Genomic DNA, 25,781 nt, shown 5'->3' with positions numbered 1-25,781 from the left:
CATCGCTATTAAAGCCATGAATGTCTCTCTTCTGAAACATTCCTCCAACATACCAGAATGAACTCGTGTTGGGCACATGTCGTTCGGCCCAGAATCCAACACGGCCTCATGCATGTCTGCTCCTCCGTTCGACTTCCAAAATAACAACGGTTCCTAACTACGTTGGGGATGCCAGAAAGCTATCGAACAACTGGCTGATGTGCTTTTCGGGTCGCTCTCCTTTCTTCTACACCAAAGATACGCTTTCGCAGCCAAAAGATGGAGCCACGCATTCGATGGCTCTGTTGGCTGGACTGCATCTACTTCATCAAAACTCCTGCCAATATCCAGCATGGTTCTGAGACGCTTCAAAAGAATCCACGAAGTTCTGTATGAGTGAGAGCAGAGAAAGAGGGGAGTTGAAATGACCGACAAGGTCCACCACGGCGAAAAGATGGAGACGCCGAAAACATCAAATGCGTTCCCGCAGCATCACATGAGAAAGCAGTGTTCGCGCTGTAGAAACCCGAGTAGAAGACACATGTTCCCTGACAAGCAACGGAACGTGTATAAACACCGCTCCAGGGTTTACCTTTCTCTTCTCTACAACACCTCCATTTCTGGAGTCCAAAAGAGAAAGCAATTGCCTGGCATGAGTTTGTCCGTCTTTCTGGGGTGTTCTCCAAAACCGAATTTCGAGCTCATTATGAAGTGTGCTGCTCGCGATGTTCAAACTTTATGATCGGAAGCCCATGTTCTTGACACGGCTGAGGACGTGTACAAATAGCGCTCTGGGTTCTGTTTCTCTCTTCTTCACAACACCTCCAGTTCTAGAGACCAAAATCAAGGAGCGAGAATGCGATGGCTTCGGCGCTGCTCTTCCTTCCCGGAATTTTGCAAACCTATACACACAACGGATATGAAGTGCGCTGCTCTCGTTCTTTAAACTATACCACGAGATATAAATGCTCTTGACGCAGGACTGGGGCCTGTATTAATACCCCTATGAGTCTCTGTTCTACTCTCCTTTACAGTACATCCATTGCTGGAGTCCAAAAATGGCAATCGGTAGAACGTATGATTTTGGTTGTGCTCTTTCTTTCAGGGCTTTTGCAAAACAAATCGTGGACATCGAAATGAGGTGTGCTGCTCGTTCGCAGAACTACTGAATGCGATTTCCTATAGAGATGATGATGATCATCATCATCATCGTCAACTCTCAAATGCATCAACCACACGCCATCAAAACTTCCCTACTATCGTACACAGACAATCCAACCTCCCTTCCTCACCAAATCTCCTACCTCCTCCTACATCTCAACCCCCCTACTTCCCCTTCGGCTTCACACTAAAAAAACTACTCATCTTCTTCATGCCACTTGTATCCACCTTCTTCAGCGCCTTAACCCCCCTCCCCTCACTCTTTTTCTTCCTTTCCTCATCCTCCTTCTTCCGCTTCTTCTCTTCCCTCTCAGCGATCTTCTCTTCGTCCTCTTCAATCGCGCGTTTGCGGGATATGTTATCTGAGATGGAGCGCAGGGATAGCGCTTCGGACTTCAGAGCTGCGATGGCCGAGAGGTGGGTGTCGAGGGGTATGAAGCGTGCGGATAGGAGGCCGAGTAGAGGGGCGCGCAGGGATGGTGGGGTGTAGGACGCGAGGAGGTAGGTTAGAGATGTGCGGAGGCGGAGGAGGTGGGGGATTTCGGTGGGGGTTGTGAGGGTGGGTTTTGAGGGGGCGTCGTCGGGGGTTGTGATGGTTGTTGTGATGCTCGTTTGCGAGTTTACTGCTGTGCTGTTCTCCCTCTCTGATGTATCGTCTGGCGTTGTTGAAATGGCGCTCAGTGTGCTTTCCTCGCGTTTTATGCTCATGACAGGTATCTCCAGGGCTGTCTTTATGAACTTCTCCTCCATTGACGGCGGAAGCCCTTTCTTGACCATGCGTTCTGCCTTCGCGAGGAGCACTTCGAGAAGCTTGGGGTGGGACAGGCGGTACATGGATTCTTCGCCTGCATCGACTGTGTCGCATATCCTTCGCATCTTTGTTTCTGTCATAGTCTTGAGGGTGGGGTATTGTGACAGCAGCGTTTTCCAATGTGGCGAAGAAGATGAGAGTGTGTCAAGGTAGTCATCGAAGGCGAGGAAGTGCTGTTTCGTGTCTTTTGCTGACTTTGGCGTGAGGGCGGGGAGGATGAGGAAGAGGATGTCGATGGGTGTTGCGATGAAGAGGTCGGCGGATTTGGTGATGTGGCCGCTGCCTATCCGTGAGGTGTCTGCTTCTTCTGTGGTGTCATCCTCGCTCTTCTCTCCTGTTATCAACCAACTCTTGAAGTCTTTCTTTGGCGCTGCGATGCGCGTGAACTCGTAGAAGCCTTTCTGGGGGCAGAAGTAGTATCTTGATGGTGTTTCGTTGGCGGGATTGTCGAGAGTGACTATGCGCGCGTCTTTGGATGTGTCTTTTGGTAGAACGAACAGTTTCGGGGGGTTCGATGTGCTTGCGGGCAGCGGTTTGGCTGTGGTGGTGGGTTCGGGCGTGGATTCTTTGGGCGCAGCTTTTGCGGGTTTCGAACGTGTGCGCGCCATTGTGATATGTATGTTGGTCCAATTGGTATTATACGGGATGGCAAGCGGTATATCGAATTCGTGGTAGCGGAAACGAAGTTCAGGCGCGTCGCGTGGGCGCAACCTTACACGCGCAATCCCTGTCACGTCACGGTTTCGGATTAGATTAGTCTGGGGTGAACCACAGTCCGGTGTCAACAAACGCTACGGAGCCGGGCTATGCGCTTGTGAGACCTGCCTGACGATCGACTGTTTCCCATCTTGCTTTTTCCCGACTGTAGTGTTGGCGTTGCTATGGGCCACTGCGAGATAGCGCATCCGATATTGCACCATCACAACAATGATCGTGCGGGAGAGCCCCAAGTCAAAAGGTAAGTCGCCCATGCGAAGGTGCCGGGCGTGCGCTGACTCTAGTGACAGTCAAGAACAACCAGCCCAACTGGCCCCCGCAATCTCCAGTCGAAGCGCTGCTCAGCTCGCCGTCCGGTCGTAAGAGGTACGAGAGCCGCCGCCAGCGCGACTCAGCATCGCCGTCCCCTTCGAAACGCCGCCCAATGTCGCGCGGAGGTGTGCCAGCCGGCAGCGACGGAGAGGAGGATGAGGAGACGCTCCAGCTGCAACTCCAGGCCATCGAGGCCAAGCTGAAGCTGAAGGCGCTGCAGAAGAAGAGGAACGAGTCTCAGGACGTGGATCGCAACGGAGCATCATCACGAGCGAGCATGGCCACCAGCATGCGCAGAATCGACCTGCCGCGACCCGAGAACAGGCAAGAGACCGACGTCGAGGTACCCCGATCACCAGTCCGGATGCGACAGGCGCCCACCGAGCCGAAGAGTCCTGCGCGGGTCATGTTGGGCATAGACAAAGGACTCACAGCCCGCGACGTTAGTCTCAAGCGGCCGGGAAGTGCTGTGAGCGGGCGCATGTCGCGGCTGGGCTCGTCGAAGGACGTCGAGCCGCCCAAGATTAAGTCCTTCAGTGAGCGCATCGCCGAGAGCAGGAACAAGGAAAAGGAACGTGAAGAGAAAGAGGATAAGGCCGAACAGAGACGGAGTAGGGGATTTGGGCTGCAGAACATCGAAGCGCTGAAAGACCGGCCGTCACTATCGCGAACCAGCTCTTCTCAGAGTACCGACACCAAGACCTCTCGTGATATGCCTCCGCCGGCCCTGAGGAATCACAGCCGAACGCAAAGTCTACAGAATCGCTCGTTTGGGAACCCGCCCACCCCACGACCAGGCTCGACATTATCCTTTAGGCCCGAGAGTTCACGCCCAACCTCGTCCTCCTCCAAGGCCACGTCTAGCAGCTTTGGCTCAACACCGACCGCCACAAAGTACGCCGAGATCTCATCGCGCGACGAAAGCACCGATGCTCCTAGTTTTGAATCCTTCTCTGGTCTCCACCTCAAGTCGAGAGAAATGCAACACAATGTAGTCACCCGCACCCTGGAAGGCAAGACCGTCCTCACTATACCTCAACTCCTGAAGACTGTGAAAGCGCCAGAATACGATCCGCCAGATTGGGAGAACGACTATGTTGTTCTAGGGGTTATCTGCTCCAAGTCGACACCACAAAACTCCAAGAACGCCGCGAAGGATCAGAGTAAGGGCAACCAAGACAAGAATCTGGACCAGAACGGCAAGTTCATGGTTATTCGCCTGACTGATCTTAAATGGGAGCTCGATCTCTTCCTGTTCGACACCGGCTTTTCGCAGTTCTGGAAACTCCCTCTCGGCACGCTTGTTGCTATTCTCAACCCGGACATCATGCCACCACGGAATCGTGACACCGGCAAATTCTCACTGAAGTTGTCAAGTTCTGACGACACCATCCTTGAGCTTGGCACCGCGCGAGATCTAGACTTCTGTCATGCACAACGGAAAGACGGCAAAGAATGTGGTCAGTGGATCGATGGTCGCAAGACTGAGTTCTGCGAATTCCACATTCAACTTCAGGTCGACAAGGCCAAGAAAGGCCGCATGCAAGTCAACACCATGACTGGGTTTGGTGGAGGACCAGGCGGCGGCATGTTTGGCCGACGCGGTGGCCCGAAAGGTGATGAACTCAAAAGGGAAGGCAAGTACCACGACCGCGAACTCCACGAGACCGTCTACATCGCACCACGTCCCGGCGGGGCAGCAAAGCTCATTGACCGCGATCATCAAAACTGGGAAGGCGGAGCAGGCCGAGAAGACCGCTTCCGCAAGCAACTCGCCGAAAAGGAGAAGGAAAGAGAACTAGCAAAGAAGCTCGGCACAATGGGAGATGGCAGTACCGGAGGCGACTACATGAAGCTCAAGGGTGCTGGTACCCAGAACCTCCCCGCAAGAGGCTACACATCGTCGCAAGGTTCCTCAGGCGCAAAGCCCGACAAGCCAGCCGACGTGGACTTTACCAGTCTACTGAACCGTACGTCAGCCGATGTTTCTTTGGCGCCTGTTAAACGTAAACGAACAGCATCGGCGAAATCGTCAAACTCGAGCGACCCCGTCGGCTGGGGCTTCAAGTACGGCCGTATCCCGTCACCGAAGAAGGAAACTTCTTTCCCTTCTGCATTCCGCGGTACACGAGAAGCCAGCCCAGCAAAGAAGAAAGCTCGTCTCTTGTTAGCCGGAAAGGGGATCCGCGAGCCAGGACGAGAGAGTCTGGGTGGTCTTGATGCTGGTCTTATTGCTGCCATGGACGACGACGATGATGATGATTTGGAAGTTGTTTAATTCTTTCGGAAAACATTAGGGGAGGCATACAAAAAAACATGAAGGGGAGGGCGTTTGGGTCACAAGCTCGCTGATTGGCTAGAGCTAAGCGAGCAACGGGACGGGGCATTTCGACTTTTCTGGGCTGATGGATACCAAAGGCTTTAGCGTGGAGCGAAGCGGCATAACGACTTTCTTTTGTGTTACTTGTACAATATTATACCCGCTTTGTTACGCTGAATTATATACTGCGTTCACTTTCCAAGGTTCTGAAACTTAACATCCGCAGAGGCGCGCGGGATCTTTGACCATACCAACAACGTACGTGCAGTCACACAATTCAAGGAAAGAGCAAGACCACACCTCCCAGGACCGATCACACCAAAATGGCGACCACAGACTCCGTCGCCACGGACAACAAAATCTACGCCCTCATCAACTACGAAGACCCTTACGTCCAACCCCTCATCCTGTCCGCCCTCAAAAAGCGCTTACCGGGATCGTCATACCAGTTGATCACTTCATCATCCCAACTCCCCTCGTCATCTTGTCGTCTTCTTCAGTGGGTGCAGTATGAGTCAATTGACTTTGACCACCTCATGGAAAACTCCTCTGGTGGTCTCGCCAACGCCTACGTGATTCGCAAAGCACTGATCCGGAAACATTATCTGAGTACTACTATCGCGAATTGGATCACCAAATACCCCGAGAGCGTACTCAAGAAACATGTAAAACCAAGCGTGGAATTTGAAGTCGATTACGCCGAATTTTTAGATGACGCGCTGGTCGAAGCGTGGGAGTTGAAGGAGAGTTGGGCTAGGAACGAAGACCAAGAAGATGAGAAGAAGAAGGAATGGTGGATTCTCAAGCCGGGCATGAGTGAGAGGGGGCAGGGGATTAGGCTGTTTTCTAGTGAAGAGGAACTGACTGAGATTTTTGAGGAGTGGGATCCTGAGAGTGATGATGAGGATGAAGATGAAGATGCAAGAAGTGATGCTGGCGGTGGAGATGGTGACAGGAATCAAGTACAAGAGAAAGATGAGGGAAACGGCATCATAACATCCCAACTCCGCCACTTCATCGCACAACCTTACATCCACCCACCTTTACTCCTCTCCCCTCCCAACGCGCCCTCTTCAAAACTGCGCAAATTCCACATCCGTACCTACGTCCTCGCCACCTCCGCGCTTCAAGTATTCGTCTATCGCCCCATGCTCGCTCTCTTCGCTGCACGGCCCTACGTCCCGCCTTGGGACGACGTGTTACAGGAAGATCGCGATGAGGCTATGCGGGCACATCTGACAAATACGTGTTTACAAGAGAGTGGAGATAGGGAGGGCAGTGTCGGGTTATTCTGGGATTTACCGTCTGTTTTACCTTCGCAACCCTCCTCTCCCCCACTGACTGTGTCATCTGACTGGAAAGATGAGGTGTTTAAACAAATAAAGGAAACGACGGGTGAGACATTCGAAGCCGCAGCGAGGGGTATGTCGATCCATTTCCAGCCTTTACCTAACAGTTTCGAAATCTTTGGCTTGGACTTCATGGTGGGCATTGAATCGGATGGCGAGCTCAATACGTATCTGCTAGAGGTAAATGCGTTTCCGGATTTTAGGCAGACCGGGGAGGAGTTGAGCGGGATGATTGAGGGGCTTTTTGAGGGGGTGGTGAAAAGGGGGCTTGTGCCTTTCTTTGGGGTTGAGGGGGAGGGTGGGGAGGCTGATGATGGGATGGTCAAGGTGTTGGATATTGATCTGGGACGGCGGTGAGAGGGTATCTTAGAGAGAAAGAGGTTAGACGACATTGCATGTTCACGTCAAATAAGCACGATCAGAGTTATCACTCATATTTTCCTTGATCTATACTACGTTCCCTGTCCCATCCCCCCATTACCATTGATTCGACCGCCAATCACCGTACACCAGCTGGACATCTGTTCGTCGAAAACGCCCAGACACCAAGCACCTGCATACCGTGATCCCGCAGTCAAGCCTATTCCCTACTTACTAACTAAGTTACTCTGAACAACGCACATATGCGTGTTGTCCAGTAAGTGTCCCAGAAGAAACACCGATTACAATGCCCTCTCAGCAAATCCAGGGTTCCATCCCCCTTCAATGCCAAACAAACATTAAAGGCCGTCAGAAATGCGCACCTCTTCGTAATGTAATCGTGGGTATCCTGATCCTGTTCCTCGACTTGAATAGACCAAGGAACACAAAAAGCAAACGCTCGCTATGCAAACAATCAGTCACAAAGGACCTGATGGCAAAAGAGGAGTTGGAAACGCTTTGTGGTAGCATCTCAACACAAGCTGCAGAGATGATGACATCGATACTTGTTCAAGACGAACGGGCTAAGAGCCGTTAGATATTGTCAATTGACATGGATGAGGTGGAGTGCTCACTGCGAGCCCGCTTGTCTGCTGCCTCGCGCTCGAGCGGCTCACCGCCGCGCTTCTTGGACGTCTTGGTTGAGCTACTGGAGCTGTGCACTGACTTGACACGCGACCATGAATCGAACGAGATCTCTGTTACTGTATAAGCGGGGGTTTCACTGGCGAAAATTGAAGAGACTTACCCTTCTTGAGCTTGCGAGTTGTGGGCGGCGGCGATGTGAGCAGCGACGGAGTTGGGACGACGTTCTTGCCCTTCCTGCGGCTAGGGGTCGCGACGGACGCATCAATGTCGGTGGTCGCCTCCTCGTCGTCGGTGTCGATACCATTGGCGCGGTTGCGCTCCTTGATCTCTGCTTGGAACAAGAGACGTGGTTTGATTGACGAACGAGTGAGTGGGCGGCGAGCCTCGTGACCAATCTGGCGGCGGACTTGCTTGTCATCGGCGGAGAAGTCGTCGTCCTGCTCTGCCTCTGAGGCGCCGGAGGGTGCGTCGTCGTGGAACTTGCGGAAGACCTTGCGACCCCGGAAGATGTATACCATGCCTTCGTCACGGTCGACAGCCGTCTCCATCTTGGCAGTCTTTCGGTCGACGACTTTCCTTGACTTTTGAGGAGTGGCCTTTGCCTTGCCCTTGCCTTTGACGGTGATGAATGGGTTCTCTTCAGTCTGGGCACCGGGAGTGGGTACGCGCTCCTTGGAGTCAGTGTAGATGGGGATCTTTTCGGTGTTCTCGTCCATCTGCTGGGCGAAGCTCTCTAGGGTGTAGAGGTTCTTGGTCTTGCGGCCCTTGCGCGGGGTCGGCATAGCTTCGTCGATAGTTGAGGGACGGTTGGTAGGGAACAACACACGAGCGGCGGAGCTGACGTCTTCGATGCGACGCTTGCGCGGCGTCTTTGCGGGAGTGGGGAGCATGCCCTGTGTATACGTTAGCATGTTGCTCATGAGAGGTGTTATACTGGAGGCGCTCTCGCACCCGACGCGGTTGTTTGTCAACCGCACCCGGTCCGAGGCGGTCACCTCAGGTAACATACCGGAGCCATGTTTGCGAACAAGGTGCGCCGAGAGGAGCTCGGTGCAGCCGTGTCAGAGTCAGAGTCGAGCGGGTTGAGGTCCAAGGGCGCGCGACGGGTCGAGCGTGGGGAGCGGAGTTGTTGGTGTTGTGGGGATGCAGGCGACGATGGGGGTGAGAGTGCAAAGGAAGCGTTTGCGCGGGCGGCAGAACGCTTGGAGTGAGAAGAGGCCGTTGGGGTGATATCGCGCCTGGTCCGTGGGCTTGACCGCTCCTGTTGGTGAGTGTGAGCGTCGTGCTGTGCGGCCACTCTGCGCGATCGGCGCGGTGAAAACGGCTCATAGTTGTCTCCATACAGCGGCGCGGGCGGCGTGTGGACGCGGCGGGGCGGGGACGGCGTGCGCTCCATGTTGGGTGGGATGATGCGGGTGTTTGTTTGGGACAGGGCAGTTGTGGTGTTGTTGTAGCAATGTAGGGCGAATTGTGGGTATCCAAAATCAAAACAATGCCACAGCAAGCTCGATGTCGCAGCGCCTCAACGTTGGGATGACAATGGATGCAGTATCGATATGCGCGCAAGTGGAGATGACGGTAGGGCTGGTGATGGTGAAGGTGAAGGACAAAGCCGGGTGGAGACAACGGGCTATGTCACGACGGGGAATGAAGGAAGTCGCGAGGTTGGGACGGCAGGTGCAGATGGCTGGTGCTCCTTCCTTGGCGCAACGCGGAACATCAACAAACCCCTGCTAACCGCTGGCCCCGCCAAACCAAATACGTCAAACACGCCAACACCTGTCAGTCGACATGCTGCCGTATCAATTCGTTTAGACAAGTCCGACACAACACACAACACGTTAACACAACATGGACCCGCCGAACCTGGGCGCGCTTGACCTCTCCGACTCGGACACGGACGCGTTGTTTGACACGCCCGCGGCGCGCAAGACCAAGAAGCAGACAAAAGATGCAGACAATGAGACAGCAAAGACACGGTCAAAGGAGTCGCATTACACGACAGAAGAGGCGCGAGAAGCAGCATTGCGCAGGGAGCTGGAGAGCATACGAAACGTCAACAAGGTCATCGAGGGCGTGGTAGAAAGCCTGCAGAAGGCCAAGGACAACATGGCTGTAAGGGACAATAGTAGAACTGCCGCAGTCTCTAGACTGACGATGAATAGACTGTATCACGCACCGTCCAGAATGCGTCTACCTTGCTCCAAACATGGACGCGCATACTTTCCCAAACAGAACATAATCAGCGTCTGATCTTGAATCCGCAATGGCAGGGTGCGTCGCAAGATTTGGTTGATATCGAGGAGGAAGAAGTACACCGTCAGCAGGCTGCACAACGTCGGGCGGCAGACGAGCAGGCACGGAGAGAAGCTGCGGCTAGGAAGATAGAGGAAGATCGTAGGAAGGCAGAAGCTGCTCCACGAGCAGGTACACGAGGTAGAGGCAGGGGCGTCCGACCACGCGGTGCTTCGACTTCATCCACAGGGAATTACACCGGCGTAGGTGGACAAACAGGACGTGGTGTCAGTCGTAGCGACTCAAGAGGTCGAGCGGGCAGCGGCATCGGACGAGGGCTTCCACGGGGAAGAGGAAGAGGCTTGGGTTAACGAGCTTGCGCCACGTCTTCGCCATACCTCGAACGCGTACATGCCATATTCAATCGACATTGATACCTAAATCGTGAACTTCTCAGTCTGGTGGTATCGAATGCTGAGGTCAGCATAATTTATCGTGCAATTTCGAGTCGTCTCACTGAGTCTAACTCATTTTATCATCGCCGGGCATCCATAGCTTATCTTGCCACGGCGCTTTTCCCCCGAGCAACTGCGAACGAGCCCCCGAATCCGTACCTGCAGCTCGATGCAGCTCACGGGCCGTTGGTGATGCGGATGCGCTTCTCAAAACGGCAAGGTCTGAGGACCCCACTTGTCGTCAGTTGGACCCCGCCGTACATTTACTTGAGATCTTGCGACGATCCGGGGATTAAATAGATTCTGCTTTTCCTGCCCGTTCGATTGTTTTCCCATTTCTCCTTCTATTGCTCCCTCGAACTCTAGAAATCTAGATCGCGCAATGGAAGTCCCCACAGCAACGTCGCTACGCGACATCTACCCTGAAGACGCGCTCCCGGTCGAGACAAAGCGATGGGAGAGCCTACTGGCCAAGTTCAAGGACCTTTATGGCAAGCAAGCAGACTTTGTTGCCAGAAGCCCTGGACGCGTCAACATCATTGGCGAGGTAACTTACCTGCTAGGAGTCTATTATTCTTAGCTTACAGCTGCAGCACATCGACTACTCCCTGTACGAGGTCCTGCCCATGGCTATCACCGCCGATTTCATCATGGCCGTGGCTGTGCGACCAACCGAGGGGAAGCCTCGTGTACGGATAGCGAACCTCAACTCAGAGAAATTCCCCACCCGCGAGTTCGACATTCCCGAGGGAGAGATCCCAATCGATGCGACCGAGCATGAGTGGACCAACTACTTCAAGTCTGGACTGAAGGGCGTGTCACAGCTACTACAAAAGAAACGGGGAAAGTTCACATCCGTCGGCATGGACATTGTATGTGACGGCACAGTACCGAGCGGTGGCGGCCTCTCAAGTTCAGCCTCCGTCGTCTGCACAAGCTCTTTGGCTGTGCTGGCTGCAAATGGCGAGGAGAAGATTGACAAGACCGAACTTTGCGAGCTTGCTATTGTCTCCGAGCGCGCAGTCGGTGTCAACTCTGGAGGGTGAGTCTTGCCTGACTTTTGCATTACCACGGCTGACAAGTCGTAGTATGGACCAAGCAGCCTCCGTCTTCTCCCTCCGCGGCTCGGCCCTATACGTATCGTTCAAGCCCAGCCTAAACTACACAAACATCGAGTTCCCCAAGACAGACCCCGAACTCGTCTTCGTCACCGCTCAGAGTTTCGTCGCCGCAGATAAGCACGTCACAGCCCCTGTATGCTACAACCTGCGTGTCGTAGAATGCACATTAGCAGCCGTCTTCCTAGCCAAAGCCTTCGGCCTAAAGAAAGATCTCCCAACCGACTCCTCTCCCCTCGGGGTCAGCCTCCGCGGCTTCCACGACACCTACTTCGAAGACAAAGAGAACGTCTCCGACAACACAAAGATCTCCGTCTCAGACTTCGAAACGCAACTCACAAAGCTCATCCAACACACCGAAGACTACCTCCCCCAAGAAGACGGCTACACCCGCGCGCAAATCAGCGGGCTGCTGGGTATATCAGAAGACGAATTGAATGAACGCTACATGTCCAAGTTCCCAGTTCGCGCCGAGAAATTCATGCTCCGCCAACGCGCCCTACACGTCTTCACAGAAGCTCTCCGCGTGATTAAATTCCGATCGCTACTTGCGTCCCCACCATCAAACGACCGCGCGTACCTCCAATCCCTCGGCGACCTCATGAACACGACACAGGATTCGTGCCGCGAAATTTACGACTGCAGTTGTCCCGAGCTGGACGAGTTGTGCGATTTAGCACGTGCGGCTGGGAGCTGTGGTAGTAGGTTGACGGGGGCTGGGTGGGGTGGATGTAGTGTGCATCTTGTGCCTAAGGACAAGGTTGAGAGTGTGAAGAAAGCGTGGGTAGAGAAGTATTATAAGAAGAGATTCCCGGATATTAGTGAGGAAAAGTTGAAGGGGGCGATCGTGGTTAGTGAGCCTGGGAGTGGGTCTACTCTTTTCAAGGTGAAGGATGGGAAACTTGCGTAGATGAAGATGTGTGGATGGGAGTGTGGGCCCGCATGTCTTCGTGTGAGTTCGACGCGGCGACGCTGAATGAGCCCGGCCGTTTGATAGCTTATAGTCACGGCTTTGAATACGTGACAAAGACGTTGGCTGTGTTGTCTTGCTCCATCATCATAGTCCCATGGATGTGAAATGTCTCACACAGTCAATTTGATGATGCTTTTCTATCAGAGTCCGGTTCATGTTACGTTGTCTACCTGAGTTCTCTTCACAGCTTTCCCCAGGTTGAATGCGACGCGGGACCGTGTTCATTGTTTAAGAACGTTGAATGATATGACAAGAATCTGCGACACACACAACTAGATTTCTACACAAGTCTTCCCTTTAACAACGTCGATCTTGCAGCCCCTACGTCCCTCGATACTCTACCTGTTCACCAGCCTCCCTTAAAAACAGCACAAGGCCTATCTTCACGCCCACTTTCACGTCCACAATCCTATCACACAGTCCCTGCCCAACCGCCCTGATCAAATCACATCAAACATGCCAAAGCGCAACCCGAACCGTCCCAGGAAATCCTCTCGCAAGTCAGGCGCCAAGAACACTATACCTGACATGCACTATCACGGCACAGCAAATGGTCAAACGGGATATCAACCGTACAATATGGCCACTTTCAGTGAGGATAGCATATAACGACAATTGGGGTATATGGTACCAACACTACCCACAAGTCAAGCTCAACCTGGATATTGGTACACGTACACTCATCCCGTCACCCGCGAAGATGTGGTTGTGTGGTATGACGGGCGGTACGCAGATACTGGGGAGGAGTACTACTTGTACGGTGGTGGAGGCGGAGGTAACTACCACGAGGAATCGCAGCAACGCTTCTCGCCGCCGCTGTACAGGTACATTGAGGGATATCACGACCCCATATTGGAGGACCAGACAGATCATTGGTGGAGACTATTCGGCCACGATGTGCCCGCTCAGTTTATCCTTGCGCCGATAAAGACACCCGGCCATGGGGAGGTGAATGAAGACGACGGTCAAGCAGAAGAAGCAACGAGATTGGTAGAGGGAGGAGGAAGCGAGGGGAAGTGGGACGCTGCAGCGTATTTTGGGCCGTATCGTATGCTTTTCCGAGAGCCAAGTCGTGGGCTTGAGAGAGCTTATGGTGAAGAGAATGGTAATGGAAAAGACAGAAGAGAAGAGGGTGGGAACTGTGCAGATGGTAGCACAACAAGGGGGCCTATTGACAGCTGTAAGCGAGAACACAGGGGAAGAGCTGACTGGGAGTGCGACTTCTGCGGTATGGAATGCTTTTGCTGGACTGTTGATGTGAAGGTGACAGAAGTCTGATGAGATTATACAGGTGTGGAGTAGTAGACTGTCCGCATAGCGCGTGTTTTGGTATGGGAATGGCGAGATGCAATAACCAAATATCTTTCTGACGGAAGAGATCCGAATTCTCCTTCAGTTTCCTAGCCGATGCGGATCAGAACTAAACTCGTTACGAACTACCCTTCGTATTAGTCGGCGACTGGAGCTGGCGTTCTAGCGTAGTGGAGGCGTCAAGGTATATGTGATGGTGCTGTATCGCTTGAGCGAAGCGACTCGTACGCCCTTGAGGCGTCCATCTCGTGTGCGGTCTTGTCCGGGGTGGCTGGTACCACGTCGTGATGGCCACGAGCGTGAATGGTTCTAGACACTCTGGCGTAATCTATGTTCTGATGCGTTCATCGCGATTTGGAAAGTGCATGTCGTTTGATGGCGTGGCAGGCGTGGAGCATGGCATGGCATGGCGATGAGTTTTCCGCGAGTTGAAGAAGCATGCGATACTCTTTACTATCTTAGATAAATCTATCAATGTTACCTCCGAGTTACTCGGGTATAGTGTGTTGGTCCCATGTCAGTGATGTGGCTCAGGCGTCGGGGACTGGTAGTCGATAGAGCGGAAGTACGATGTTTGGTCATCATGGAATGCTTCGACGCGGTTCTAGCCGGCGCTCGAACTCAAAGGTTGACGTTGCGTCGTCTCTTGCGAACCGACACGGTTTGCCTTTGCTTTTGTTATGAACATGGGACCAATCTGCTATAACGAATGTGGCATGGACCGCGAACCATTGGCTAATCGGAAGAACTTTAAATGTGGCTTATCCGCTTCCGTCCCAATTTTCGCATTCTCCAAGACTACGAATACGAATGACTTCCAGACAGGCTCTCCAACATTATACTGGAACGCTACCTTGGGAACTGGGGTCGGATATCCCCATCACTGCATACTTGGAGGACCTTCATCGCAAGTATGTGCCCAATCCGCATGTGAGAACCAAGCGAGTGAACGCCGCGCTACCTTGTAGGACACAACAGGCTGTCAGGAAATGGCACCACGTATCGTACGACCTGCGTAAGATATCTTCAGGACTACTTGCCTATGATCTTCAGCGTATGCAGACCTTATCATGGACCACTATAAGGTTTTGGCTACTTCTGATGAGGCAATGGCTTCAGTTATTCATGGCCAATCATCGAAGATATAGATGAGCAGATTTCGGCAAAGTCTCCGGCAGGTGTTCGCTCGAGGAGAGTGACAGCCTGATCCATGAAATATCTACTCGGCCAACTCACGAGAGGTGTTGAGAATGTGAACATCCTGCGCCTCGGACATAACACAATCCAGGTGCTGGTTTGGCATCCACAACAAGCTTGAATCGACCTCTGAAAGCGGTCACAAACCGTCGCTCATCGGCACTTTGGCCCCATTCAGTCGAACTATGACGCCACGTGTTCTGTTCGTTACCGATACTGCTGAAATCAAACATGATCATTTCCAGACTTGGGCTGTTCTTGGACACTCGTCGCGATGTTCTGTATTGTAACGATGGGCTATCGGCTGTTCAACGATTTCCCTAATACGCCAAATCTAGGCCTCGCTGAATGCTTTACCTATATGCCGAAGATCTATAAAGCTCAAGGTATTTCCAGCGATCACGGACGTGGTACATCGGGCTTGTCAAAGTCTAGTTTTATGGTACTTCCAGTTTATTTCACAGCTCAGCATACAACTCCTCCTACACCATGTAGTTGACAATCTCCATCACGCATTTCATCCTCATTGAACAGCCTTCTACTGGAAGAACTTCCTGCGCATACCCGAGATTATCTTTATATTCATAACAGCACTCGGACAGCATCGCAGATAGCAGTATATCGCACACGCGTAGCTAGATTTTGGAAAAAGCTCACACGTCACGGCATACGGGCAACAACAGTTCGATACCATCCATGGCAGCTCATCCTCAGAAAATCACTTCTTTCCTGAGTCTACCAGCGAAATTGCGAGAGCAAATCTACTGCGACATCTTGACATCGTCCGAACAAGGCCCAAAGATGCTTCAGACTTGTCGTCAGATCGAGCAGGAAGCACGTAAGCTCCTTTACCAGCGACCTATCAGCTTCACAAACCAAGTCTCGCTCTACACCTGGGTTGAAGCAACGCCTCTCAATCTCCTCTCGCATGTCATCAACATATCAGTGACAATTAAAGACATAGACCTTCGATCTATACTGCGTCCATATGCGTTCACACCACAGTCATTATCACGGCCTCAGCTGCTCAGCTGGGGATCATACAGAGCGGAAATCGGCAAGCTCGTCTCCACACTGGAAAAACTGCAGCATATCAAGACCATAACCATCAACTCACTTGCGATATGCCAATCTCATCTCTATGGCGAGTTCGTATCCAGAATCTTGGGCGGGCTACATTCAACATTATCAAATGTCCGGTTTATACACGTCGCCAGCCTACAATCCTGAGTCCTGGTGGAGCAGCAAAGGACGTCCAAACTCCAACGAGCCACACCAAATCAAGACTTTCTGAGCAAGTAGGGAAAGCATGACGTGCGCAGGCTGATGAATAAAGCTTATGGTGCCGGTATTAGGGGTTGATTTACCAATGTAATGGATCGTTCTCGGTCTCGGTCTCGCGCACTAGCGGAGCATGTAGTGCGCATTTGGCCACACAGGCATTCGTCTCGTTTGTAGCTTCATGATGAAATTTTCCTTGTTTAGGTACTGAGGCTGAACTCAATAAGTAGCCAATCGTTGTATCGTGTCGTTGATCGTTACTTCCAATCGATGCTCTTACCAAGTCGTAGTCAAAATCGTTCGAAGAGAGCGAACTTTGAATGGCAATAGTGACTAGTTCGCATTTGTCAGCGCGCTGGGCGGCGGGGTTCGGCCACTCTGCTAGCGACAAGAGATATCAGACCGATCAGCATATCAGCATATCTGAGTATCGTTCTTTGACAAATCTACTCATGATGTCAAGCGGAGGCGTCGAGAAACGCGGGTCTGCGTCCACGGTGCGAGTAAGTAGATTTGCTAGGTTATTATCCGGTTAGGCCGGCTGCGGCTCCTTGCATCCGCCCCAGACGCGACTCTGCCACGACATCCGCCCACAGCTATAAAGCATCGAATATCGCATCTCGAGCGCTCAATACGCGTCTAACAGCAGACTAACGCGTCTTCTAGGCTTGTGATCTGTGTCGCAAACGGAAGCGAAGATGCGTGTGGAACTCCGGTTCTCAGGGCTGCTCGCCGTGCACCAATCTGAAAGAAACATGCATGACCACGTACACGCGCAAACAAAGGTCGAAACCACAAAGAGGGTATGACCTGAACGCATTCACCAAAGCTAAAGATATTGTTGACGACGACCCAGCACGCGCATAGCCGAGTATGAGGATCGCATAAAGAGATTGGAGTCGCTGCTACATGAGCGGAACGTGGCACAACCACACGTGCGCCAACAACCTGTCATGCAAGCAACAGAACATTCACCTCCAATCTCAGCATGGGTAAATTCATTGCGTCATGAGGTGGAGGCGGGCCCTCATCCCCAACTTCCAGACTTCGACCCTTTTGACATAGAGAGCTTCCTACCAGACAATGATGGCCTGTTTGCAGACGGCCTGGGCGCACTGTCTACTGGCGATTCCATTCATGACTCTTCAACATTGGATCCCCCCTTGCAGGTTCCTTTGGATGGCATTTATTCCTCCGCTGACTTCCAGGAGGATGCTGCCTTCCTACAAGCTGCACAATTTGGGCCGGAACCGACCGAGGATGTCAGTCTACTACCGCTGCCAACAGTAACCAGTCTAACCAGTGACTGGTATCTGCCACCCCCAGAGCTCGGAACTACACTGCTTGCGGAGTTCCTGACTGACCTAAACACCGCATATCCGCTCTACCAGCCGCATGTCATAGCCGATCACCTTCGAACATGCTATGCAGGGCTGCCTGATGATTCGGCCATCGCTTGGACGAGTGCGTACATTGTATTTGGTATGGCACATCATATGCGTGGCATGAGCGTAAATGGTGCCAACTATAATATGGACATGGCTCAGTATTACCTTGCCCGCGCCTACTCGACACTTGACACTCTTCTCACAGCGCCGCCATCCCTAGGACAGGTCCAATGTCTTATCGGCATTGCGCTACTAATCGTCGCCAGCCCATGCAGTAACAAGAAGCCAGCGGGTCAATTTGTCTCTACCGCCCTCCGTGTCATTAGAAGTCTAGCCAACGAAGGCAGGAAAAGCAATGCAACAGCGCAGGAGCTAAGTGACGGCGCACAACAGCGTCGTGTTTTCTGGATCTGCTTCACCAATGACATCAGTCTGAGCATCTTGAGCAACACGCAACCAACCCATCAACTCCAAGACGTAGCCAACTGCTCCGACTTTGTAGCCGACGAGCTCGGCGCGCTCACTGCGACCGAGGGTACCTGGCGAGCGCATATATTCTGGCTCTTCACAAGGATAGCCTTACTTCAGACCGAAGCCATCGACCAGGTGCTCTCTCGCAGGACATGTAACACAACTCCGCTGGACTTAAGCGCTGCATCAACTATCGTGCTCGCACGCTTGCAGGCCTTTCACGAGCAACATCACATTTTCCAACTTTCCGCTGGCCAGTTGGAACAGATATTGTATCAAGCAGATATCTGTCATTGTGTTGCGCTGGAGGCTTACTACTTCGGGACTGTATATCGACTACATGCGTTCATGGCGTTAGACATGAGTTCGGAGACGAATCCCTTCGAGCTGGACGGCTTGATCAGGATGTCGAAGATGAAGCAACACAAAGCATATCTGGAGGCACAACGGCTGCTGAGTCTACTGCCAGTAGCACCTCGCGGCAATGTTGCCTTGTACTGGTCAGTGGCGTCGTTATCTCGTTGCAACATATACTAATCTCTTCACAGGATGGTATATCCCTATCTCATCGCAGCACTCGTCACCATTCTTGCGCATCATATCCAGAATCCAGCTGAGATGGCTCCATCGGCTGCCGAAATGCGTATCTATGGGCAGCTACTCGCTGATCTCGATACTATGGTTCTTGCAGGCGACGACCCGGACATGGAAGCGAAAAGAAACCTTTGCAAGTGCTTGTTATCGACCTTCGAGGCGCGGCACCGTGCTTACGATATGGGCGAAGCTCCAGGATGTATTACAGTGACGAGTTGAGGACTATGAGAACTTGACGATCGCGCAGGGGTGCTGGCAATGTCGCCGTGTTAATCAATCGCAGTGCCGCGAAAGAGATCGAATATTTCATGGGAGTTACTATTAGCGATAGGTAGCTGCGTTATTGGTAACGCTTTCGTCTTTGCAGATACAGCGCAGTGCTAGTGATCCTGGGCCCGATGGGAGTGACGTAGCTTGATTATATTCCGATCTGTGAACAGTTCTAATCAACAACGGAAGCAGTGAAGAGATTTCACTCTTATCACTAAGACTTGCTTAAAGGCTCTTCTTTGGCGATACCCTATGTTGAGCTCCAGCGCTCTGATACGTCATGCCACGGTCTGTCAAGCCACCACTGACTTCGATTCACATATAAGAGTAGTACATTCTGCGATAACTAGTTGTACATATTGGACTCATGATAGATCGACTCTTGACTCGTAATACTCAGTACTTAGGACAAGTAAACAAAAAGACACCCAGAAGCCAGAGAGGGATCATCGTTTGATTAAGTGCGTGCCATCTTCCAGGCGCTCACTATATCGCTTCCGGTCGTAGGTCCAGCCCTCTCCCATTCCTGTCTGGCGAGGCTTTCAACCTTACCGCTTAAGCGTTGCACTTCAATGGTACTGGCAGCGATCTTAGCGATCCCTATTTTGGACTTTATCCACCGCTCTGCCCTTTTAGAAGCTACCTTAATGTCCTCGTATATCACAACAAGACTTGAGTCAAGCTCTACTTTCCTGTCAGCTACGTGCACTCGCTAGTAGTCGCGGATCGATTCTACTCACCTTCCCAACCTCTGTTTTTCATGTCGATATCGAGTTTCGATACCTTCTCGAAAAGTTCCGATAGTGCCGCTTCTAATCGTACCAAGGCAACGCTGTAACCCTTCAAGCTGTTCTCATGCCCAAGGATGTTTTCGCCAAAGATCCTGGGTTTCACCGCAGATCGCAGAATGCGGGTGTGAGTATCGAGAAGACGATCGATCATTGTGCCAGTAGTCGATGCAGGATTGGATACCATGCGACTTGAGACACCCGCCGGGACGTGCGCCCAGACGTTATTGGGAAGCGTGGGCAGACATTGGCGTGAATGCACGGGAGTGGACTGAGAAACCCCCATTAAGCTCGTGGTTGATTGCAGTACTCTTGAGACAGGAGAAGTTATGTCTGAAAGGTGAGGGGCTGCACGAGCGGGGGTTGCGGCTGAGATGCATGAGGTGGAAAATGTATTGGACGCGACGCCGCCCCCAAAACAGGCTGCCACCGGAAGACGCTGCAAAGTTCAGCTTACATCCTGTTACGCGCTCATGGAAAACCCAGACGACAACGCCGACTTGTTGAAATACGTTGCGCGATCGATTGAAGAGGAAGAGGAATTTCACTTCTTACGATTTGAGAAGCTCCAGCGGATCAATATCGTCACACAGCAGGTAGAGCTATTTCAGCTCAAACTGAAGTTTGAGAATGCACAAAACGCCTCAGCCGATGACCTCAAAGATCTCAAGAATACCCTGAGAGATTATGGTATGAGCCAGTAGGACCAACAGTGAGCCACACGCATCACATAGCTAACAGGGTAGTAGTCACCGCGATTCGAGACTACCAGTTCCTCCGAAGCCGAAAGAGTGTGCCAACGGAAGATAAGGATAAGAGGAGAGTTTTGCTGCAAGCATGGTTCCAGCATAGATTTGGGAGTGGCGACGTGTTCTGGTCTCACTACGCCTATTTCGACGAAGGGTCTCCGAGAATCGACCCTTTCCGCAGTTTTTTGATGAGAAGACTGCCTGTCTACATCACGTACTCGGAAGAAGAGCGAACGGCTCGCCGCATGGAATATGAAGGGGGCAAGGAACCACCCAAAGATGTGTCACCATTCGTCGATCACCTTGCCCGCTTCGTAATAGCAATCACGGGTGGACTATTTCTCATCGTCCCGATGCTAGTCATGGCCATTGACACATCGCAAAAGAAAAGCCTCATTACGGTGTCAGTGTCGGTCTTGTTGTTCGCGCTTGCACTATCGTTCGGAGTCAGAACTTCCAACGTCGAGGCGCTTGTCTCAACAGCGACGTATGCTGCAGTTCTGGTGGTATTTGTGGGGACCAATTCTGGCGATGGAGGCACCGTGGCAGCTGCAAGTAACTCTACTATGGCGTCGTAGCGAGTGGAAGTGAACGGAGGCCGGATAGTACAAGAACAGACACTCAGTTCTACTACACTATCTTATGACAGCTTGACGAACAATCTTTGATCCGACGATTGCTTTATCGTACACGAGATGTACCCTTTCATACAGAATGTCGTCTGCGGCTTTGTCGATGCCGCTCACCGTGCATCGCGACTGTGTCAAGTACGCGGGAGTTACGAGCCCATACTAAGCAGCACAATATCGGAATGCGCTGCTAGTGTTACATTGTCAAAGTGCGTACATGTGCGACATCGATGGGTCACACCCACTTACTTATAAGTTCAGGCCGTGCTTATCGTACCGCAAGGCTGTCATTCATCCGGAGAACAAACCTACCTAGGTAAGAATACTACCAGGGTTGGCCTTTCTCCATATCGAAGGTCAAGCACAGCTTGGTGGCATTATGAATTGTATTATTTGGTCCTCTCTCTGCATAGCTATAAATGATCCTGCATTCCATGTTGAGTCTTGAGGATTGTGCTGCTCAGCTGAAAATCATGCTTGCCGAGGTGAGATCGTGAGATCATCAGGCAGCCGAGATATTATCCATTGGCTCTCGACATCTCTCGACATCCAAGCGCCCTGCACGTTCCTGTGGCCTGCCCGGTCCAGAGGTGCAGTTCTGCCTGACCGAACACATCTCTCCTCAACTTCCTTCACAGACTTATCAATTTCACGCAATCGCTCCGGGCGATGGGCCGCGGCGGTTACAACGGTGGTAGCGCAGCTGTAGACGGGCCAAAAGTCGACGACATTTATATTTTCACGGCGGACCGGGGTTTAGATGCTGATCTCATTCAACGCTCGCGGATCGTAGACGCTGGATTTTCGTTGAAGAACGAGCACGGCGCCGTGCAAAGGGAGTTCGGATATCTTCTTAGGGTGGATTCGGTCGCAATAAGCACGCAGCCTTCAAGGACAAGCCTTGTAAAGAAAATTTTCGCGGCTTTCGGAAGAAGAGACAAGTCTCGAAGGAAGCGCACATCACACATCAAGTGGGTATCGGCATCGCATTTGCTTCACACCGCGCCAGGAGGTACTATCTGGACCATCTAGAAGCGAAGCGACCTTTTGAAGGGTACAACTAGTCGAGTCAGACAGCACAGATGCAGTACGGAGGATGTGCACCGAAGTCGACCTGGCGACATCGGCAGTTCCCACCTGATGGTACTTCTGTCATGCCTTGGGATGGCAGCTAACAACGATAACCAGCATTTATAGATGACGTATCGAAAACAAGGGTCGACTTTGATGCTTTTATCAACTCCATGGATGATCAATCTTTTGCATACCTATGCTTGATACGCGAATACGCCACTCGTGCTCTTCAAGGAAAAGCAGCAGAATACAGTGGATTATATCAGGCTATGGTATCGCAGAATATTGACGAAGAAGCTTCATCACGTATATCGACCATCGAATTCCTAGCCCATGGTCTACGCTCGAGAACCTTTGCGGCGTTCGAGGAATTCAAGAGCTACATGGATGAACCGTCGGCAAGAAGCGACTCACCATTCAGATGTCTGTTTGTATTGGAAGATATGCCTGTGCGATACATCTGCCTGTTAGGATCAAGGCTGCGTATTCATCCTACAGTCTTCGCGGTCCATTACACAACCGGGGGTAATAGCACGATATCGGATAACATTAATAGTCTCCCTCGATAATCCAAACCAGTACCTGCGACGGCCTCGACTTCGAAAGTGGTGACGAAGAACTCCACACGCCACGTAAAAGAAGAAGTTTCATTTGTTGGTATCCAGTACTCATGCCGCATGTTTCTGCCAAAAAAAAACTCAGACCCGTTCAAATGTCCGACGTGGCTCAAGCCGAATGCGAGACTGAGGGACCGGAGGGCAAATCCACAATTCGTAGTTGCGAAGAACCTGGAAACACCGAGTAAATATGATCAGTGGGACGCAAGGGGCGAGATTTCTGAGCTGGGGGGCCAAATCACATATTGGTACCATACGCTGTCAGGAGGCGGTTGGGAAGGTCAGTCAGAATCCCTACCTTGCTAAATCCAGTCTAGACACTCATGGTACACGTGCAGGCCTAGCGCTTGTTGACCCATGCCTCAAAGACCCAGCCCATCTCGCTGTTATCAATGGCAGTCCATATCCTAACCTCAGTCGTATAATTCGATATCCAGAACTGGAAGATCACGAGAAATCTGACTTGGACCCTCATCCGCTGCAATGGCACCCTAGTGCAACCTTCACAAAATACGTTTTGCACGATGACATATTGATCCATTTCTCGGTGGCCAACATTGGTCCAGGAGGTAATCCACTATCTGTAACGCCCTTTCTACGTGGTTTTGTGATCAGCAAATGGACCGCCGAATTAAATCACATTCGCAGAAGCTACGGCCATACACGAGCGGCGCTCTTCTCAATCTCTTCGTCGCATTATTCTGGAAGTAGGCGTACTTCAGCGCCGCACACAGTGCGCTGGGGAGCGGATTGAAAAGAGTGGCTCTTCGAGACGATGGCCAAATTCACAACGGACCTGTATCTCTATCGTTTCGAAGCCGAGACCAACATGTGTGCTCGGGGGATTGACGTTGAAGATGCGCAAAGTTATGGCTTTGTTGGCAAACGAGAGGCGCAGATATGGCGACTCTTGCGTATCAGTTGTATCGATTTACAGGAGATGTTCCAGTATTAGACCGATTCATACACCCAGGTTATCGCGCTAAGAGAGGCACAGGCGAGTAATGCGCAAGCCAACTCTGTGCGTTGGCTCACAGTATTGGGTACGCTTTTTGTGCCTTTGTCCGTGGTCGCGGGTATCATGTCCATGGGAGGTGATTTCTTGCCAGGAGAGAGCAAGCTCTGGGTGTTCTTCGCTGTGGTGTGCCCTATTCTGCTGATAATAGGCGTAGTCCCGGTGATGACCATGGAATAGTAGACATGATCGCCGTGGCGGAGATTCAGGTGCTGGTGCGGTATGAGTAGCTGAAGGTATCAATGAAGCAAGCGTGTAAGCGCAAGCTGACATGTTTCTTCGACGGAAGTCAAAACTCAGTTTGCTCACCTGAAAGCTGATCCAGCTACGCCGGAGGACCACCGATTCGGCCATAGCCTTGCCATACAGACTCCGCTTTCAACACTCCTCTATCTCTCACGATCTAGATCCGTATCCAAAGGGTCGCCTGAACGCCTCGCTTAGGGCGCCACGCGGGGATGTGAGAGGCTCAACCAATGATGCGCTATGAAACTAAGACGTGCGCGGATAAGTGCGACGAGGCTTCTTCATGCTGAGCTGAGCAATGCACTACGGTAGAATGCATGTCTATACCAAGATAGCACAGGTGCTGCCGTAAGGTCTGAGGAAGCCAGTGAGACTCAGACACGCGTCCAGGTATATCAATCCGCGCATCCGCACGCGATGTGTCCGGCTTGAGCACATCTATTTCTCTTCTGCCAAGCATGCGCATCACATACCTCAGCATTCTCCTTACCCTTGGTATAGGCGCGAATGGTATACCCACACCTGCCTCCAGCTTCAAGCCATACTACCTTCCAAAGCGCCTGATCGCTCTCGAAGAACACGTTGTCTCGCCGTCACTAGAAGCAGAGGTGATCGCCGGAGGTGTGGTGCAGCGCAGCCCGCCGGGTACGCTCGATAAGCTAAAGGATGTCGGTGCCGGGCGCATCGCCGCTATGGATGCCGGTCACCTGTCTATGCAAGTTCTCGCCCAACAGTCGGCCTCGGGCTTGGAAGACCCTGAGGGGTGCCGCGCAGCAAACGATGCTGTTCGCTCTGTGATCGTATCCAGACCCCAACGATTCGCCGGATTCGCGGTGCTGCCTATGTCACTACCAGAAGAAGCCGCGGCGGAGTTGAATCGCAGTGTCACGACACTTGGGTTCAAAGGCGCGATGATCTGGAACCATCTTAAAGATGGTACATACTACGACGCCGCACGCTTCGATCCCGTCTTCGACATGGCGCAGACACTCGATGTACCATTGTACCTGCACCCTGCTGCCCCGACCGCGGATATCGCATCCAAATTATTCGTGGGTAACTACCCAGCCGCCGTGGCGGGAAAGCTTGGGGTAAACTCGTGGGGTTGGCATGTCGATGTGGGAACGCATGTATTGCGTCTCTACAGCGCTGGGCTGTTCGATCGCTTCCCGGAGCTGAAGCTTATAATCGGACACAACGGCGAAGGGCTGCCCATGTTCATTGACCGTATCGATTCGACGGGACTACGCAACGACACGACGTTCGATCGGGTATGGAAGACGAATATTTGGAGCACGACGAGTGCATTCTTTACTGTGAGACAGTTCGAGCAGCTTCGGCAGGTGAGCCCAGTTGATAGGATCATGTATTCGGTCGATTATCCGTTCAGTACCAATACGGATGGCTGGGCGTTCGTGGAGAAGTTGGCGCAAGCGCAGGTTCTAAGCGACGCTGAGATGGACATGTTTGCGTGGAGGAATGCTGAGAAGTTGCTGGGATTGTGAACAGCTGACATTGATGGAACGACAAGTAAAGATAATCGGATAATGATAGTATTTGCCTATGGACACGCGTTGGCACATGCACAGAGGACCTCGGGAGCATCAAGGGGTCGATAATGCCATGCCATGACATGTGACGCTTGTTCATGATAGGGATAGCGTAGTAGCTAGCGCATCCAGCTCGCGCCTTCGCGCTGGAACGCGGTTCTCC

At 52.2% G+C, this 25,781-nt stretch overlaps 12 protein-coding genes across 12 annotated transcripts; 9 read left to right on the top strand and 3 right to left on the bottom strand.

Annotated features, from left to right (window-relative positions):
- Positions 1-1,049: 1,049 nt before the first annotated feature.
- BKA58DRAFT_393272 (ribonuclease H2, subunit B) lies at positions 1,050-2,624 on the bottom strand. Its single transcript, XM_046171079.1, has one exon. It carries the CDS (start codon positions 2,557-2,559, stop codon positions 1,306-1,308), a length of 1,254 nt encoding a protein of 417 aa, XP_046020788.1. The 5' UTR covers positions 2,560-2,624; the 3' UTR covers positions 1,050-1,305.
- A 50-nt stretch (positions 2,625-2,674) lies between these two features.
- On the top strand, positions 2,675-5,340 carry BKA58DRAFT_346899 (uncharacterized protein). Its single transcript, XM_046168445.1, has 3 exons — positions 2,675-2,909; positions 2,959-4,950; positions 4,999-5,340. Exons 1-3 carry the CDS (start codon positions 2,879-2,881, stop codon positions 5,256-5,258), a joined length of 2,283 nt encoding a protein of 760 aa, XP_046020787.1. The 5' UTR covers positions 2,675-2,878; the 3' UTR covers positions 5,259-5,340.
- A 101-nt stretch (positions 5,341-5,441) lies between these two features.
- Positions 5,442-7,322, top strand: BKA58DRAFT_449285 (tubulin-tyrosine ligase family protein). Its single transcript, XM_046174307.1, has one exon. The coding sequence runs from the start codon at positions 5,624-5,626 to the stop codon at positions 7,004-7,006; it is 1,383 nt and encodes a 460-aa protein (XP_046020786.1). The 5' UTR covers positions 5,442-5,623; the 3' UTR covers positions 7,007-7,322.
- Positions 7,323-7,603: 281 nt separating this feature from the next.
- BKA58DRAFT_324263 (uncharacterized protein) lies at positions 7,604-9,053 on the bottom strand (the record flags this gene model as incomplete). The annotated part of the gene is made up of 3 exons (XM_046167955.1): positions 7,604-7,767; positions 7,818-8,550; positions 8,667-9,053. 3 exons carry the CDS (start codon positions 9,051-9,053, stop codon positions 7,604-7,606), a joined length of 1,284 nt encoding a protein of 427 aa, XP_046020785.1.
- Positions 9,054-9,356: 303 nt separating this feature from the next.
- BKA58DRAFT_50617 (DASH complex subunit Duo1-domain-containing protein) lies at positions 9,357-10,611 on the top strand. The gene is made up of 2 exons (XM_046175402.1): positions 9,357-9,772; positions 9,823-10,611. Exons 1-2 carry the CDS (start codon positions 9,509-9,511, stop codon positions 10,261-10,263), a joined length of 705 nt encoding a protein of 234 aa, XP_046020784.1. The 5' UTR covers positions 9,357-9,508; the 3' UTR covers positions 10,264-10,611.
- Positions 10,612-10,632: 21 nt separating this feature from the next.
- On the top strand, positions 10,633-12,647 carry BKA58DRAFT_346890 (galactokinase). The gene is made up of 3 exons (XM_046168444.1): positions 10,633-10,894; positions 10,941-11,389; positions 11,436-12,647. Exons 1-3 carry the CDS (start codon positions 10,730-10,732, stop codon positions 12,373-12,375), a joined length of 1,554 nt encoding a protein of 517 aa, XP_046020783.1. The 5' UTR covers positions 10,633-10,729; the 3' UTR covers positions 12,376-12,647.
- Positions 12,648-12,894: 247 nt separating this feature from the next.
- BKA58DRAFT_449278 (uncharacterized protein) lies at positions 12,895-13,716 on the top strand (the record flags this gene model as incomplete). Its single annotated transcript, XM_046174306.1, has 2 exons — positions 12,895-13,030; positions 13,091-13,716. 2 exons carry the CDS (start codon positions 12,895-12,897, stop codon positions 13,714-13,716), a joined length of 762 nt encoding a protein of 253 aa, XP_046020782.1.
- Positions 13,717-16,625: 2,909 nt separating this feature from the next.
- Positions 16,626-19,297, top strand: BKA58DRAFT_393263 (uncharacterized protein). The gene is made up of 4 exons (XM_046171078.1): positions 16,626-16,730; positions 16,894-17,030; positions 17,084-18,586; positions 18,635-19,297. The coding sequence occupies exons 1-4, from the start codon at positions 16,680-16,682 to the stop codon at positions 18,897-18,899; spliced, it is 1,956 nt and encodes a 651-aa protein (XP_046020781.1). The 5' UTR covers positions 16,626-16,679; the 3' UTR covers positions 18,900-19,297.
- An 880-nt stretch (positions 19,298-20,177) lies between these two features.
- Positions 20,178-21,159, top strand: BKA58DRAFT_393258 (uncharacterized protein). The gene is made up of 2 exons (XM_046171077.1): positions 20,178-20,428; positions 20,488-21,159. The coding sequence occupies exons 1-2, from the start codon at positions 20,212-20,214 to the stop codon at positions 21,063-21,065; spliced, it is 795 nt and encodes a 264-aa protein (XP_046020780.1). The 5' UTR covers positions 20,178-20,211; the 3' UTR covers positions 21,066-21,159.
- A 626-nt stretch (positions 21,160-21,785) lies between these two features.
- BKA58DRAFT_414595 (uncharacterized protein) lies at positions 21,786-23,113 on the top strand (the record flags this gene model as incomplete). The annotated part of the gene is made up of 4 exons (XM_046172498.1): positions 21,786-22,128; positions 22,194-22,259; positions 22,305-22,715; positions 22,770-23,113. 4 exons carry the CDS (start codon positions 21,786-21,788, stop codon positions 23,111-23,113), a joined length of 1,164 nt encoding a protein of 387 aa, XP_046020779.1.
- Positions 23,114-23,659: 546 nt separating this feature from the next.
- Positions 23,660-24,351, bottom strand: BKA58DRAFT_50571 (uncharacterized protein). Its single transcript, XM_046175401.1, has 2 exons — positions 24,132-24,351; positions 23,660-24,034 (listed from the first exon to the last, which is right to left on the bottom strand). Exons 1-2 carry the CDS (start codon positions 24,174-24,176, stop codon positions 23,759-23,761), a joined length of 321 nt encoding a protein of 106 aa, XP_046020778.1. The 5' UTR covers positions 24,177-24,351; the 3' UTR covers positions 23,660-23,758.
- BKA58DRAFT_50570 (uncharacterized protein) lies at positions 24,352-25,694 on the top strand. The gene has a single exon (XM_046175400.1). The coding sequence runs from the start codon at positions 24,527-24,529 to the stop codon at positions 25,571-25,573; it is 1,047 nt and encodes a 348-aa protein (XP_046020777.1). The 5' UTR covers positions 24,352-24,526; the 3' UTR covers positions 25,574-25,694.
- The last annotated feature ends 87 nt before the right edge of the window (positions 25,695-25,781 follow it).

This window comes from Alternaria rosae (genome assembly GCF_020736505.1).
Source record: "Alternaria rosae strain MPI-PUGE-AT-0040 chromosome Unknown BKA58scaffold_11, whole genome shotgun sequence".
Classification (NCBI taxonomy): Eukaryota; Fungi; Ascomycota; class Dothideomycetes; order Pleosporales; family Pleosporaceae; genus Alternaria; species Alternaria rosae.
This window is presented reverse-complemented; position numbering and strand designations above follow the sequence as displayed.